The following is a 14,854-nucleotide window of genomic DNA, read 5'->3' as shown; positions in this document are numbered from 1 at the left end:
TTCGTGTCCGTTACGTTGTACATCCTGACTTGTCCGAAAAAGTTGTGTGAGACTGTCGGTTTGCCTCCGATTTGATGTGCTGATTCAGCGCTGTACATCCTGACTTGTTCGAAAAAGTTGTATGGAACTGTCAGATTTCCTCCGATTTGATGTGCCGATTCAGGTCTAAAGACCTCGGATCAGGGTATGTTCTGAGTTACTTGAAAAAAAAAAAAAAAAAAAAAAGTCACGCAGCGCAAGGGATGTAAGTCACAGCAGGAGGCAAATTCCCGTTTGATGTCACGTAGCGGCTGCCCCTTTTGACATTTATTCTTGTTTCTGTAACGAGTAATCATTCTCTAGTGGGCCTCCAGAATCACCCAATTGGCAAAGCATCAGGGGCCAACCTCGGGAGGCTGTGGCTCATTTTTAGTCCAGACTCGAGCAGATGAAATACTGCCAGTGCTCGCATTCTGATGCACGACGGCTTTTCAAGTCTAATGGGCTCAAATTTACTTTTCAAGTCTGTTCTAGACTTCTAGTAGTAGCAGTATGTGATATTGGTTTGGCGTCTTACTGCTAGCACCCAGCCAAAAGGAAGAGAAAAGAAAAGAATGGAATGGGCTCTTAGCTCCATAATAATGAGAATGGAATGGGCACTTTCACTAGTAAATGTTGACAACAAATTTTTCGATTGGATTTGCTGTTTTTAGAATATTTTTAAAAAATTTTACTGTAACAAAATTTTTAGAGTATATTTTAGGATATTTTTAGAAAATATTATAACATATTTAAAAGTAGTAAAGTTTTTAAAATATATTTTGAAATGTTTTTTAAACATTTAAAAAATTTAGACTACTTTTTAAAAGTGAGTGTTTTTCAAAAATTAGTTTTTCAAGTACAATAAAAATTTTTTAAAAGTACTCTACAAGGTAATTTAAAAAATAGTTTAAATTTTTTAAAAATTTCAAAATATATTCTAGAACCTCTTTTATTCTTAAATATTCCAAAATATTTTTTGAAAATATAATCTAAAAACTCTGCTATAACAAAATTTTTTAAAATACCTCTGAAACAACTAATTCAAACGAAAACATTTGAAAAACTAGTTTTTGAAAAATTGAAGGATCCAAACATTGTAAAAGCTTCGCGCCTTGTAGAAACGTAACGGAATCCGCTCCGGATTTTTAAAAAAATAAATATATGTAGTATATTATAAAAAAACTCCGATGGTGGAACTCGTGCTTCTACTTACCACTAATAAATGAATAAGACAGTTCAACAGTTGACCAATTAGAGGTCATTAGTTTCAATTGTTTCTTTGCTTGCCAATCTTCTTCAAAATTCCGGCAGCCGGACTGAGAATTCAATATACATTTGGCAGTTTGACACACGCTGCGATCTTTTTTATCTTCTTCTTGTTGTAGAGTATTATCAATTAGTAGTCTTCGCCTTGCTTTAGTTTTTTTTTAGTGCATCTGTTTAAACCAGTCAGTCGCTTCTCTTTGGGTGGAAAGTGAAAGATAAAATAATTGTGAGGCCGGAATGAAGAATAGCGAGGACGAGCAGAAGGAAGAATTCCTGAGGGAGTTTGGTGATGATTACGGCTATAAAAGTGCCCCCAAAAACATTGATCAACTCCGAGCTACAGAATTCAAGCGATTGGCCGGTCACATCTCTCTCTCTCTCTATCTCGCTTCTTTTTTTTTTTTCTCCTTTTTTGGTTAGCAGTAATACTTAAATCGGAAAAGCAATTGACTCTATTGGAAAACTTTTCAGTAGTTGCAAATGGGTACTTTGAGCTGATAATTTTTAGGAATGAACGCGGTATTAGTATTAGTAGAAGGATGAAGAGGTTGAATATATGTGCAGGGGTGGTGTACCTGGATCATGCTGGGGCGACTTTGTACTCCGAGGCACAGTTGGAATCAGTCTTCAAGGACCTGAATTCCAATCTCTATGCAAATCCACGTATCCTTCCTTCCTCCTTCGGCTCCTCAGTTTTTTTTTTTTTTTTTTTGCTTCCTTCCTTTTTTCTTTTTTAAATCAACATAATCGTTAGGTACTCTAATAATAATTTAAAAAGAAAACATTTTGGTTTTTAATTTTAAACTGCTTCAATGCATACTACTGCTACTACTTGTATTGAAAAATGTTGTGTTCCTCATTTGCTACGAGGCTTTGAGTCTGTAAAACACGTACTACTGGTCGAAAACGTGTAATTTCTTTTGTCTATGTACTTCATGTCCAGCAGTTTTTTAGAGGATTCCCTTTTTTATTGGCCTTCTTCTTCTTCTGTTCCTCTAGTATACACATACTGCTATTTTGCTTTATCCATACGTGCAGAAATTGGCATTATTTCCATATTTCATAACCTTTTTCTTATATTTCATAATCTAGCAGCTCTCTTCTGTGTCATGTGTGACATGGGGTAGTTGCTTCTACATACTAGTATTATTACAGTTTGCTTCTGGATATTGCATTCCTTCTATACACTGGTATACTCCGAAAGGCCTCTAGACCGTTGATTTCAGATTGATATGTATACTTCCACCAACTTGTTTTTCTGCTTTCACTGTTTCACTTTGCGCATTGTTGCCTATTTAAGCGTACTCCATTTCCTTAATCTTTATAAGAAGGCCCATCTTTTGAGAAGACAAAAAACATTGCTCTCTTGTGCTAATCCTAATGGACTGCACAAGCAAGGATTTTTTTTTTTTTTTTAACTTCCAACTTGTATTCTAGATAGCCAGAGCAGCTGCAGCTTGAATACCAGTGACAGAGTTGGGGAAGCGCGCACACAGGTGACAATTTTGTGCTGGGCACACTTCCTTTCTTGTTTCTCTGTATCCATCTGCATATAAGCATAAGTTTTGGACTGTGATTGTGTGGCAACTAGACTAACTAGTTTCAGAAATCACTGGCTGAATTTTATGTTTTACCAAAAGCATAGCTTGTCTGATAGCATTAATGAACTGTCACATTTCGTTAATTTGTATTGGGTTCGTGCATATTAACTTTCTTTTCTTTTGTTTTTCATTGAATTTTGATTTTTTTTTTTTAGGTCCTTGATTATTTCAATGCATCTTCTAGAGAGTACAGCGTCATATTCACTTCTGGGGCAACAGCAGCCTTAAAGCTTGTCGGGGAGAGCTTTCCATGGAGCAGTCAGAGTTGTTTTATGTATTCGATGGAGAATCATAACAGTGTGCTTGGGATAAGGGAGTATCCTTTATCACCTTTATCAAGCAAATATGAGGAAAATTAACGGACTACCTGCTATAAATGAGGTGAAGCTTGGGTGTGGACTTAAGCAGGGTGAATAAAGATGGTTAACAAAATTCTCAGATTCTTTTTGTTGTTAGTGGAAGATTTTCTATCTCGAAGTTTCTTTATCTCTAATAGGGCATCTGACTCCTGACATTGCGTTTGAGATTACTAACTTGCTGCAGCTTTGTGATATACATTTATGGCTTACTTTTACAAGTGACGTTACTTGATCTTTGTGATTGACCTTGACCAGTGCATTTTGAACGAACATTTGTACTATCAGGTGAGGCAACACCCTGGAGAACTTAGGGTGGTTGGAACATAAAGGTATTCTGTTGGCCAGTGCTACACATGTGAATGTGCAGGATTTGCTGTTAGTTGCATACGTACAAGCTTACCCTTTTACTAATTTTCCTGGGATGCGAAGCTTTACCTTAAGAAGTAGAAAATAAGGTCATAATGTGCACCAATATTTTCTCCTTGTGGAAACAAAACCAAAATTCATCCTATGGATCCTAATTATTGTCTTGGTCATTTTTTCTTGGACGTCTTTCCTTAACAATCTCAAGATATGCACTCAACCAAGGGGCTGCCGCTCTTGCTGTGGATGTTGAAGAGACTGCAGATTATCGCAATTCTAGAGGCACTAACTCGGCCATTCGACTTTTTCGGCACCATGAACTACGGAGAAGTGAAAGAGGACTAAGTAAAGAAGATCCTACTGGTAATGCTTATTTTAGCCAAGCCCCTATAGCAATGTACTAATGTCTATAAAATAGTTTTTTTTATTACTTTTTTGCAAATTAGAAAATAAAATCAATGCGCCCATCTATTCTTTGCAAAGCTTATTTATGTTCCTGGGTTGTCAATTTCCATTCTTTGCAAATCCTATTTGATGTGATGATTGTATAAGTTTCTTTCTCAGTGACAAATAGAAAGCTCGTTGGCTTCACTATTCCAATTAGAGGACAACATATCAAAAACTGGTAGAAAACAGTATTCATACCTTGTGGTACTCTCACATATAATTAGTGCCTCTTCTTTTATTGCTCTTGGTTTTTTTAAATATCCCCACATTAATGTCTACCCTCAGTGTAATAATGCTTCTTCTGCTTCCAATTAGAAATCTACAATTATCACTTCACTTAATTTTTTTACTTTTCTATTTTTATTTCAGGTAATGTCTACAACTTATTTGCATTCCCTTCAGAATGCAACTTTTCAGGTACCAGATTCAACCTCGATCTGGTGAAGCTCATCAAGGAAGATTCACATAATGCGTTGGAAGGTTCCACCTATTCACGGTAAGCTGGTTTCCATTTACTTCTGCTCCATTCTTCAGGAATAGAACCTTCTTTTAAAGTCTTTACTAACAGACTATCACTCTGTTGAAATTTATTAAATTTGGACTTGCTGAAGTATGCAAGATGTACAATCAAAATCAATATGTAATATTTGATTGAAAGTTCAGCATCAAGACTTCATGTTATGCACTTCTGTGTACCACTGTAGGTATATCAGTCTTCTGTGGGATGGAGTGCTATTTTCCGTGTTTGTTTCTTTGTGTATCAAAGGTGCTGTGGCACGTCTGTGAAAAATTTATTGGCTCATCTTTGAAAACAGTGGATGCTGGATGGTTTTGATTGATGCTGCGAAGGGGGGTGCCACAGAACCACCAGATCTATCTAAGCATAAAGCTGACTTTGTTGTGATCTCATTTTATAAGGTATCCAGCTTGACATCTTTGGTATACTTATGCACGTGTTATATGAACTTAACATCTGTTGTTTTATGTCTTGTATAGATATTTGGCTATCCAACTGGCCTCGGCGCGCTCATTGTTCGAAATGGTAACTTACGGTGGTTCATTTTATTAAATTTCTCGCATTCTATTTTATAATACATTCATTGTTAAGTTGGACAAGTAAGTTTTACACATGTTGAAGGAGGATGTAGAAAAGCAATTTTTGTTGCGGAAACTTTCAATCTTATGTGTTATGAACTTATAACACGTCTGACTTTCTTATATCAAAGGAAATTTTGCTGACCTCTCTGTCTCTCTTCCCTTCCCTTCCCTCCATCCACTGAATTGCAACAGAAACTGCTAAGTTATTGAAGAAGACATACTTCAGTGGAGGTTCGCATTAAATCTGCTTCTGACATTTTTTTTTTGGTTTTGTTTTTGAATGTCATTAAAATTTCTTCAAATGATTAATTGTATTAGGCACAGTGGCTGCATCTGTTGCTGACAGTGATTTTGTCAAAAGAAGAGCTGGTGTTGAAGAAATTTTTGAGGACGGCACTATTTCTTATTTGAGCATTGCATCAATTCTCCATGGATTCAGAATACTTAACACATTAACCATGTCTGCTATATCCCGGTACATTAAAAGTTACTATTTCTTTTGGTGAAATGTTTATTGTGTCAGTAACAGATAAATATTGGCAGTCTTAGACGCTCGCGTACATGGTCACTCATGACCTTCATTATCCCAACATCAGCAACATGATGTGGTCATTTAGAATTTGCATCTTTTAAAATTATCTTCATATCTAGCTGACTCAAAATAGTTACTGTAACTTCCCTTATTATTTTATCTATTTGGTCATTTATATTAGGCAATCACGGAAACTTAATAGATTTCACTACATAGTTGGGTGATGTATGTAACTACTGATGACAGTTCCATTGGTAGATTGTCTGTCAATGCATCTCAATGGAATGATGTTTGAGTTTTTAATTGACGATCACTACATTCAAATGCAAATTATTGGGTTAATTTCTCTGCCATAATATTAGCATTCATATTGATTTTTGAAAAATGTGTGTACTTATGAAAAGTATCATTGCAGTGGTGTTGTCATTATGTTTCTTTTTATTAAAAACCTTTGCGTTCAATCTCTCTCTTAAGGAAGGGTAAGGGAAGAGATGAATTTGTGTTTGTTTCTTACAGCTTCCATTGTTTAAGAAGTCATTGTCCTCTTTGATGCCCCCCCCCCCTGGGAGTTGAAATTTAGACCAGACATCATATATTTGAGCAATAAGTCAAAGTTGTTTTTACTTTCAAGGCACACAACATCTCTTGCAACTTTTGTGAGGAAAACACTTTCAGCTATGAAGCATGAAAATGGAACTCATGTTTGCACACTTTATGGGGCAAATTCTTCGAAGGTTTGTATGTATGTTATTCTTAATTATCGATCATATAGTGAGATTTCTAGGAGTTTTTTTCTTTTTTCTTTTTTTTTTTTTTTAACTTTTTAACTTTTTGAGAAGTTGTCTGCTTTATTTATTGTGGTTGCATGGCTTTTGCTCATGGATAAGGTCTTGATGGCATGTTGAGAACTGTATTGCTTATGCAATCGTTCTAGGGGCCAAACGGAAAACGAGTACATCACTTTTGATGAAATGGCTTATGAAAAGATAGTACATGCGTATTGTTTCAGTTAAATTTTATGCATGCCGGAACTCATGATTAATGGCAATTTCCAAGTTCCTCCCGTGTAATGTAGCACTTCACTAAGAAAGAAGTGCATATGGTGAAGAAAAAAGAGCAGCAATTGAAAACACTATTTCAAGTAATTGATAAATCATAGTCTTCCTAACATTAGCATGGCTTGAAAACTATAGAAGTATTTTATTGGTTAGAATCCAAAATAGTAGCCTTGAAAAGCTGAACTAACTTTCCTATCCAGCAAGTAACATGGAAAAAGTTCCTAGCCACATTCCATTATTTAAAATTAACACCTTAGCTCTCCTTTATGTAGAAATTCCAAGTAGTCTTTAGTATCTTTAATCTGATTGTAGATTTCAGTACTATCAAACCAAGCTAATTTTTGTATCTATGAGTAATTATTTTAATTCTGTTCTCCTACTCACTGTGCCCCATAACCTTTTGTTACTATTGATATTGAAGCATCCTGTGGACTCAAAATAAGCTTCTTCTTTCCCTGTATGGAATTTATTGACTACTTTTTAGTCCTGAAAAGATAGAAATCATTGCGGACCTTTTGCTCTTCAAAGTAGTTAATTATCAATACGTGGTTGCTTTAATGTGGAATTCTGTTGTTCTCTACTATTAGCTTTGTTAGAGCTTATTACATGCATGAAGCCCCTGAGATACTCCTGATTACTTCTGAATCTCTGTATTTGTCAGGTGCTATTTGAAGGAATGGGTCCTATAGTTTCATTTAACTTGAGAAGGCCAGATGGGTCATGGTTTGGCTACCGTGAGGTGGAAAAACTTGCATCTCTAGCTGGGATTCAGTTACGGGTAAGAGTGGAGAGAAGAAATTGAATTTTCTCAAGGTGCTTGGTACTTGTATACTAGCATAAATGTGCTGATGATCTGTGATATGAATTTTGATTCTACCGTTTAAAACCTTGAGATCTTGTAAAAAGTATGTATAGAATGTTGAATTTTCATTGGCTAAGCTTATGCATATGATGTTAAGGCTGGAGAAATTGCAACTTGTTATCATGAGAGTCGAAATTCATCATCTTTGGCTGTTTTTGAAAGTATACTTTAACATTCATTATATATCTATTTTAGACGGGATGTTTTTGCAATCCTGGTGCATGTGCCAAATATCTTGGTTTGTCTCACTCGGATCTTCTTTCCAACTTTGAGGTAAATGTCATTCCCTTGCTATGCCCATTAGCTTGGGCTCAAATAATGTGATATATACCTCACATATGTTCCTTTCCTTCTTGTCTAGGCTGGGCATGTTTGCTGGGATGATCATGATGTGTTATGTGGAAAGCCAACTGGGGCTGTTAGAGCATCCTTTGGTTATATGTCAACATTTGAAGATGCCAGCGTATGCAGCTACTTATTTTTGTTGATTTTACTTGTACTTCTCTTGTCGATTCACTCTGGTCGTGGGTTTTCTATTCTTCACCCACTGCTAGTGAATTGAGGAGAAAGGCAGGAATGCAGTAGGTGCTGGTGATTATCGGATTCCCAAACTCACCCAAAAAAAAAATTGTAAACAAGTAAAAGAAGAAGTGTTGAGATTTAGTCAATCAAATATCCACTTTCCTCATCTTTTGCTAATACACTTGTGCCGTCTGACATGAACTCTTGGAATAATTTCTTCACCTATACCATCTCTGCATGTGTTTGTCTTCAGGATTTGTTGGAAACTCCAGAAAATTTAGTTCTAAATAGCTACTGGTTGTTGGATTGTTCTTAAAGTGTTAAATGGGGCAAGTCTATTCAGTAGGATTCTTTCAACACATCAATTGCTTTTTTTTAGATCAAGCTAACACCTTACAATTTTATCTAGCTCTTCATTTGTTGCCTTATGTTATAGAACCTGCCATGCAGAATTTTGTGAACTTCATAAAGGCTTCCTTTGTGTCATTACCTTCTCGAACTCCCGGTGTTAATACATTAAGAGGAACAACTATTTCTCCTGCCATTGAAGGTTTGTTTAGTTTCTGTTTTTTATAGCGATGTTTAGGGGCTCAGTTTTGGTTCTAAACATATAATCTACAGACAATAATCTCCTACATTCACTGACCTCATGCAACTATCCTTTTTGCTCCTCTTATTCTGCTAAACTTCTTTTCCATTTTTAATATTGTAGGAATTGGGAGAGCTAATCCAAGGCTCAAATCTATTTCCATATATCCTATTAAGTCATGCTTGGGCTTTAGTGTCAGCAGTTGGCCCCTTGCCACTACCGGTAGTTTCTGTAAGCTGCAAACTGAATTAATTATTGGACATTATCTCTATGCTATTGTATTTATAAAGTTACCATTCTTGATTTCTCATCTATCAAGAATAAATGTTGGAGAAAATGATTAGGCAACTTGATCTTTAACAGCGCATATTTAGAAATTTTTTCTTGACTTTTAATTTTACTGTGTTAGATTGAAGAACCTAGAATAGTTTTGACCGTTGATTCTACATTTACTGCATTGGATCTTGCTTCTCTTTTATTCTAGCTGGCTTCAGGTTGTATGGCAAATGATCCTATGAAGCAATAAAATTTCTGTTATGAAGGCACCTCCATTGTTTGTTCAAATTCTTATTACCAGGATTGTGGGATTTATTGTCATTAACTTATGGACGGCATGTCCATAAGGATTTTTCAGATAAAAGAGCTTACGGCCTTTTGTTATTTTCAGGACTGCTACATGATCGAGAGTGGCTTCTCAGGAGCACTAGCGGTGAAATCTTAACACAAAAGAAGGTTCTTTCTCTACTTTGAGATTTGTTCTATCATGCAAATATATATGAATTAGGTGTTCGATTCCCTGGCCTAGGCTTAGATAAGGGTGCCTTGTTTCCTGTACTGAAAGCTCACCAACAATCAATGGCTGATTTAGGGCTAGAAAGACAGTCTTCTTCATTTGAATCCTACCTGGGATCTTCTTTCAAAACTTTCTAAACGCACAAAAGATGCAAAATGAGAATGGGAACAAAGAGAGATAATAGACATAGAAGAGTACAAGAAATGTCTCCTTGCCTACTGAAAACCCTGTTTAAGCTAGTTAGGTAGTAAAGGATTAAGAACTCAAAAGCAATTGCAGAAAAGAAAAATTGGTTTTACTTGCAAGTGCGTTTTGTTTGATTTGGTCCCTTGAGATGTCTACTCCACAAAGAAGCCCATTCCATGGGTAAAGTCGAAATCCACTTACACTGACAAACATAGAACAATTAGTCAGGGATTGGTGAGCAATAACAACCAAGTAATTGTGTGAGCAATGGCCATGTGTTGTGGTTGCTAGTGACTTCCCCCTGTTTGGAACCTTGTTATCTAACTTGGGCTGAAGCCTTGTGGATGAAAGCTATCTTCCTTGTAACCTGCAAAGTTTACATGATATTCTTTATTATGCACAAGGCGTCCCAAGTTTTCCATGTTTGGATTGTAGGTTCCAGATATGTGCCATATTACCACGCTTATCGACCTTGATTTGGGAATACTGTTTGTGGAGTCACCCCGCTGTAAAGAGAAGCTGCAGATCAAACTTAAATCAGATTTTCCTGTAGGAAAAGATGAAGTGAACATTCATCCTCAGAGGTTAGTTTATACTCTTAGCAGTTTTCGAAATTTAGGCATCATTATGTTAAGAACTTGATGGGACTTTTAAGCACAAGAAAGGCTTATCTTAGACACCGAGTGCATTCAAATTGTTAAATGCATCATTCAGAGTTGTGGTATTATTGAGTATTTTTATGTGGACATGGATCTCAGGGGTTAAGATGCCTTCTTTTCTGATGTTTTATTGGGATTTCAGAGAATAAGAAGTTATGAGTAATTTCTATTGGTTCTAGAGGATAAGCTGAACCTGATGGTTTTTTCTGAATCAAAATTGCTTTTGATTTTTTTAAATATTTCCATGCACTTAAATGGTCAAACATGCTCTTGTATGTTTCCCTCTCTTTTTGGTATTTTTATGATGAAATCGCTTAAGTGAGGTACTTTAGGTCCCAATTGCTGTCTCTGATTTGAGCAACATGTGCAGGAAATTTTATAATGTTGATCAACTAAAACAAGGCCTCTATTGAGTTTTTGCTTTTACACGAAAAATGTATTAAACCATGCGCCAGGGAAGCCCATTTTTATCTTATTTTGCAGTTTCTTGTTTTATGCTTTGGTCGTCAGATGTCTTCAGTCTACATGAATTGTATGGCGGTTTAGACAATGATTTGTGATTCTGAAACATGATTGTTTTAATAGGTACGAAGTGGAGGTTTATCACGATGAGATTGACAGCTGGTTTAGTGATGCTGTTGGTCGACCTTGTACTTTACTAAGGTGCTCAGGTCAACAGGGTTATGCTTGCTCAAACAGGAACAGGATTTCAAGGCTGTGTAGAGATCTTGAGACCAAAATGAATTTTGTGAATGAAGCACAGTTTTTGCTGGTATCTGAGGAAAGTGTCAATGACCTAAATGCTAGGTTGAGATCAAGTATGTTCAGTAGCATAATAAACACCAATCTTTATTTCTGGTGTTTAGTCGCTTAGCTGCATTTGTACATGTCATGGATGTATACTAAATCCATTTCTAGTATGGAAAAATTGTTAAAATGCTTTGTTTGTTTGAGCAAATAATCCCAGAATACTTTTTCTGTCATATAATAAACTAGAGAAGATTATAACCACCAAATAAAGTTTTCAGTATTCTGCTAGTTCTGAGTTATGGACAGGAGTAACTTGTATTTCCAGAGCTATAGTCACATGCACCTTAGTTGCACAATATCTCTATGCTCCATGCATGCTTCGAGGCATTCTTAGCATTAATACACAACCAACTTGACCTTGTACAATGCTCTTGAAAATGAAAGAGGTGCATTAAACAGTTGCGTAAATTTGTAATTGTTTAAATTATCGCCAAAATTTCTCTTGACCCATGTTGCTCGTATCAGATGTGCAGCACCACTTTGATGGAGAGTTAATTCAAGTGAGTACATCAAGGTTTCGACCCAACCTGGTAGTGTGTGGTGGGGAAGCATATGCGGAAGATGGATGGAGAAGCCTTAGAATTGGAAAGACAGAATTCATTGTAAGTTGCAGCTCTGACTTCTCTTGACTTATGAGCAGTCAAATGCTTAACTGCACTGCTTTTCTGACCTTGTTAATGGGCGAGTCTGCAATGTTGAGAAGGTGATATTTTAGAAGGTGTTATCCTATAGATATTTGTTTTTCTGGTTATACTTATAATTCAATCTCCTTTTTGCCTTTTCCCCTGCATGTTAGACTGGTGATGGTTCATTTCCTGGGTTTTGGTTATAAGTTTGCAGTTAATGTTCGCCCGATAGACAGAATATATAGTGTGATCATCTACCACCTCACATTAGTTTTGCACCAAGTTTCTTTTTTGTGCGATTTGTAATGTCTATGAATTGTTGGGAGTTGATATTTAGCTATTCTGGAATTTTGCAGTCATTGGGTGGTTGCAATCGTTGCCAAATGATCAATTTGAGTTTGCAAGGTGGGAAGGTGCAAAGGTCAAATGAACCGTTGGCTACTTTAGCAGAGTATAGGAGAACGAAGGTTTGTTAAACTATCTTTCATTAGAATCAGAGCACTTGATTGGCCAGTTACAGATTTGATCTCTTTGTGTACTTGTCTGCGGGAACAGGGGAAAATAACTTTTGGCATATTGCTGAGGCATGACGACAGCACTGGAAAGCACTCAGATGCATGGCTTCATGTAGGAGAAGAAATCCGTGCGAGTTTAGCTTGATTCTGGTAATTTTTTTTTTGGAACCAAGTAATAAAGGAATGCAAGTCAAAGTAGAGAAACAGTTGTCAGAGGAGATGTGGGTGTACAAGGGTGCTAACATTTATTGGGCCATGCGAGAAAGAAGGCAGCTGGTCCTTCCTGTGATGAAAGTTTTTATGAACAATGGGGTGGTGGATCAGTTAAGAGTGTGCTACTACTCTTTTTAGTGTGCCTTGAAGAATGAAGAAAATGGTGATTTTCGTTGGTAATTTGATTATTTTCTGTTTTTTGGGAAAAATAACAAGGAAATTCCCCCTTCTTCTTCTGGTATCCATTCCGGCTAGTCTCAGGTTACTACACTAATTCTGAATTAGCAAGCTAATGCTAAGGCTCTGGGAATTAATAATAATAAAATATTTCTCCTTCGTGTGTTTAATAATCCTCCTATCATCCCTTGGGAGTTGTTTTCTGTTCTTTTGGTACATAAAGGAGAGAAGTGGAGAAACCTCGAGGCTTTAAACATGTAGCATTGTAACTTGTTGACCGCTCTGCTCAACTGGTGGAGATAGAGAACGCTCAAGCTGGCCCATAATTGGCAACATGCGGAGTCCTTTAGTTTCGGCCAACAAAAAAACACGCTCAAGTTCCAGTATGAAGAATTGGTATATGCGATCCCATTTTTTTATTTTTATTTTTATTTTTATTTTCATTTTAAAATGGCCCTTCACCGTACGAAGAAGCTTCCAAAGCGGCGGGTTGATAAGGTGTCAAACTCCGTGGATCTTTCAGTCATAAACAGAAATTTAAAAGCCAGTATTTCGACCGGTTGATGATGTGCTTGTAGATTTTTAACGCTGGAAGTTTTTTTTTTTTTTTTTTTTGTCAAAGAAAAATTTTAAAATCTGAATTAGGAGGCCTGTCATCTTGACCAAAGACTTTGACCTCGTCTGTTATAGACTCTTTTGGCGTCGTTCTAGGTACTTGGCTTCTTTTTGTTCAGGTCTTCTAGTCGTGGATAAATTGAGTTGCTAAATACCTAACAAAAGTCTTAACACGAGATTGCTTCTGCTTTTGCGTGTCCCCAAGGATGATTATGATAGTCTTCGATCCTCCTTTTTCTTTTCTTTTTACTAACAATTTTGTTGTCGTCCAAATAATTAGCCACACTAAACATGTGGTAATTTTTTTTATTTTTTTTTATTTTTTTTTTTAGGTGTGTCCCGCAGGGAGTGGACCCGCAGACTATTCACCACCCTCAGCAACTTGCTGGCAGCAAGGTTCGAACCAGGGACCTGAAGCTCCATCTTCAGCAATCTCAACCACCAGACCAAGCCCCTGAGGGCTTTATAAAGCCCACTAAACATGTGGTAATGCACCGCAACAAGAAGTTAATTTCGACTTTTCTGCCTCAGGAGTGAGGCAGAGGAGGGTTGGAATCAATTTCCATGTCGTAACGTAAGCATGGATGGATGGTTCCACATGATCGTTACGTTACTGTTCCCACAAAATAGTCTTCGAGCTTTATACTTTTTGTGCATTATTATTCTTTGTATACTTTTATGCATTGTATTTTTGGTACCATGTGAGATGTATCTTGCATTTTTAAAGGGATTAATCTTTCATATAATAATGTCAATGTGTATACTAACAAGTCATCGAGATGTACGTATATCACATATACAAAATTTGAATTTTAAATTTAAATTTATATTACGTGACAAGCGTCGTCGTTAGCGCATACGTGAATAGTATATATAAAAGATTAATCCATTTTTTTTTCTTTTATAAAAGATTATCCCTTATTAAAAAAACAAAAAACACACCAACCAATATTCTTGGTACTCAGTTTGGACCTTAATCCAACACCCATAAAAAACGCTGCCGGATAGAAGAACGTTTACACGGTCCAGGATATATATTAAAAGAAAAGAAGGGTTTCATTTTTTAACATTTTGAAACTTTAAGAAAAACGAAGAAAGATACCTTTGCTGCTGTGCTTATTATTAGGAGTAGTTATTACATCTATGAATGCATGTTAAACAATCTGATTTCTAGAATACGTGGCGGAGTCTAAAACTGGCTATCCAATTAAAACCCAAGCCCGACTGATCCGGTGGTGGTTCTGTCCCCATAGGTCCAGTTAGGTCTCCTCGTAGTTAGATTAGGATAGAGTAGGTGTAGGAATGACGATTGATAAAAAAAAAAAAAAAAATTTATGGCACCATATTTAAATATATTGTATATATAAAATTAATGATAGCCATTAAACTCAAAACTAAATGGAGAAAAACAAAACTGAAAAAGACTCAAAACGAGCTCCTTTAACAGAGATTACAGTCAAAAATAACCGCTAAGTCCAGCCAAGGTTGTTTCGCAGCTTCAGGGAATCAGTTGCATTGCCAACGGTGCCATCGTCGAATAAA

General features: G+C 36.3%; 1 protein-coding gene across 4 annotated transcripts; it reads left to right on the top strand.

The window, feature by feature from the left end:
• The first annotated feature begins 1,241 nt into the window (after nt 1–1,241).
• Nucleotides 1,242–14,086, top strand: LOC113690407 (molybdenum cofactor sulfurase). Of its 4 annotated transcripts, XM_072083672.1 has the most exons (23): nt 1,242–1,648; nt 1,852–1,950; nt 2,725–2,783; nt 3,044–3,204; nt 3,819–3,973; nt 4,427–4,553; nt 4,873–4,975; nt 5,054–5,099; nt 5,348–5,386; nt 5,474–5,630; nt 6,319–6,421; nt 7,407–7,523; nt 7,803–7,880; nt 7,969–8,070; nt 8,580–8,679; nt 8,842–8,940; nt 9,386–9,450; nt 10,133–10,281; nt 10,942–11,174; nt 11,632–11,768; nt 12,149–12,259; nt 12,348–12,457; nt 13,645–14,086. In XM_072083672.1, exons 1-22 carry the CDS (start codon nt 1,525–1,527, stop codon nt 12,450–12,452), a joined length of 2,469 nt encoding a protein of 822 aa, XP_071939773.1. In that variant the 5' UTR covers nt 1,242–1,524; the 3' UTR covers nt 12,453–12,457; nt 13,645–14,086. The 4 variants fall into 4 exon arrangements, with proteins under 4 accessions (XP_071939773.1, XP_071939774.1, XP_027064091.1 ...); XM_027208290.2 differs by lacking the exon at nt 13,645–14,086 and having other exon boundaries at nt 1,243–1,648; nt 12,348–12,870; XM_027208293.2 differs by lacking the exon at nt 13,645–14,086 and having other exon boundaries at nt 1,630–1,648; nt 2,616–2,783; nt 12,348–12,765.
• The last annotated feature ends 768 nt before the right edge of the window (nt 14,087–14,854 follow it).

The sequence above is a fragment of the Coffea arabica genome, chromosome 3e (assembly GCF_036785885.1).
Source record: "Coffea arabica cultivar ET-39 chromosome 3e, Coffea Arabica ET-39 HiFi, whole genome shotgun sequence".
Taxonomy (NCBI): domain Eukaryota; kingdom Viridiplantae; phylum Streptophyta; class Magnoliopsida; order Gentianales; family Rubiaceae; genus Coffea; species Coffea arabica.
The sequence above is the reverse complement of the archived record's forward strand: the minus strand, read 5'-3'. Positions and strand labels throughout refer to the sequence as shown.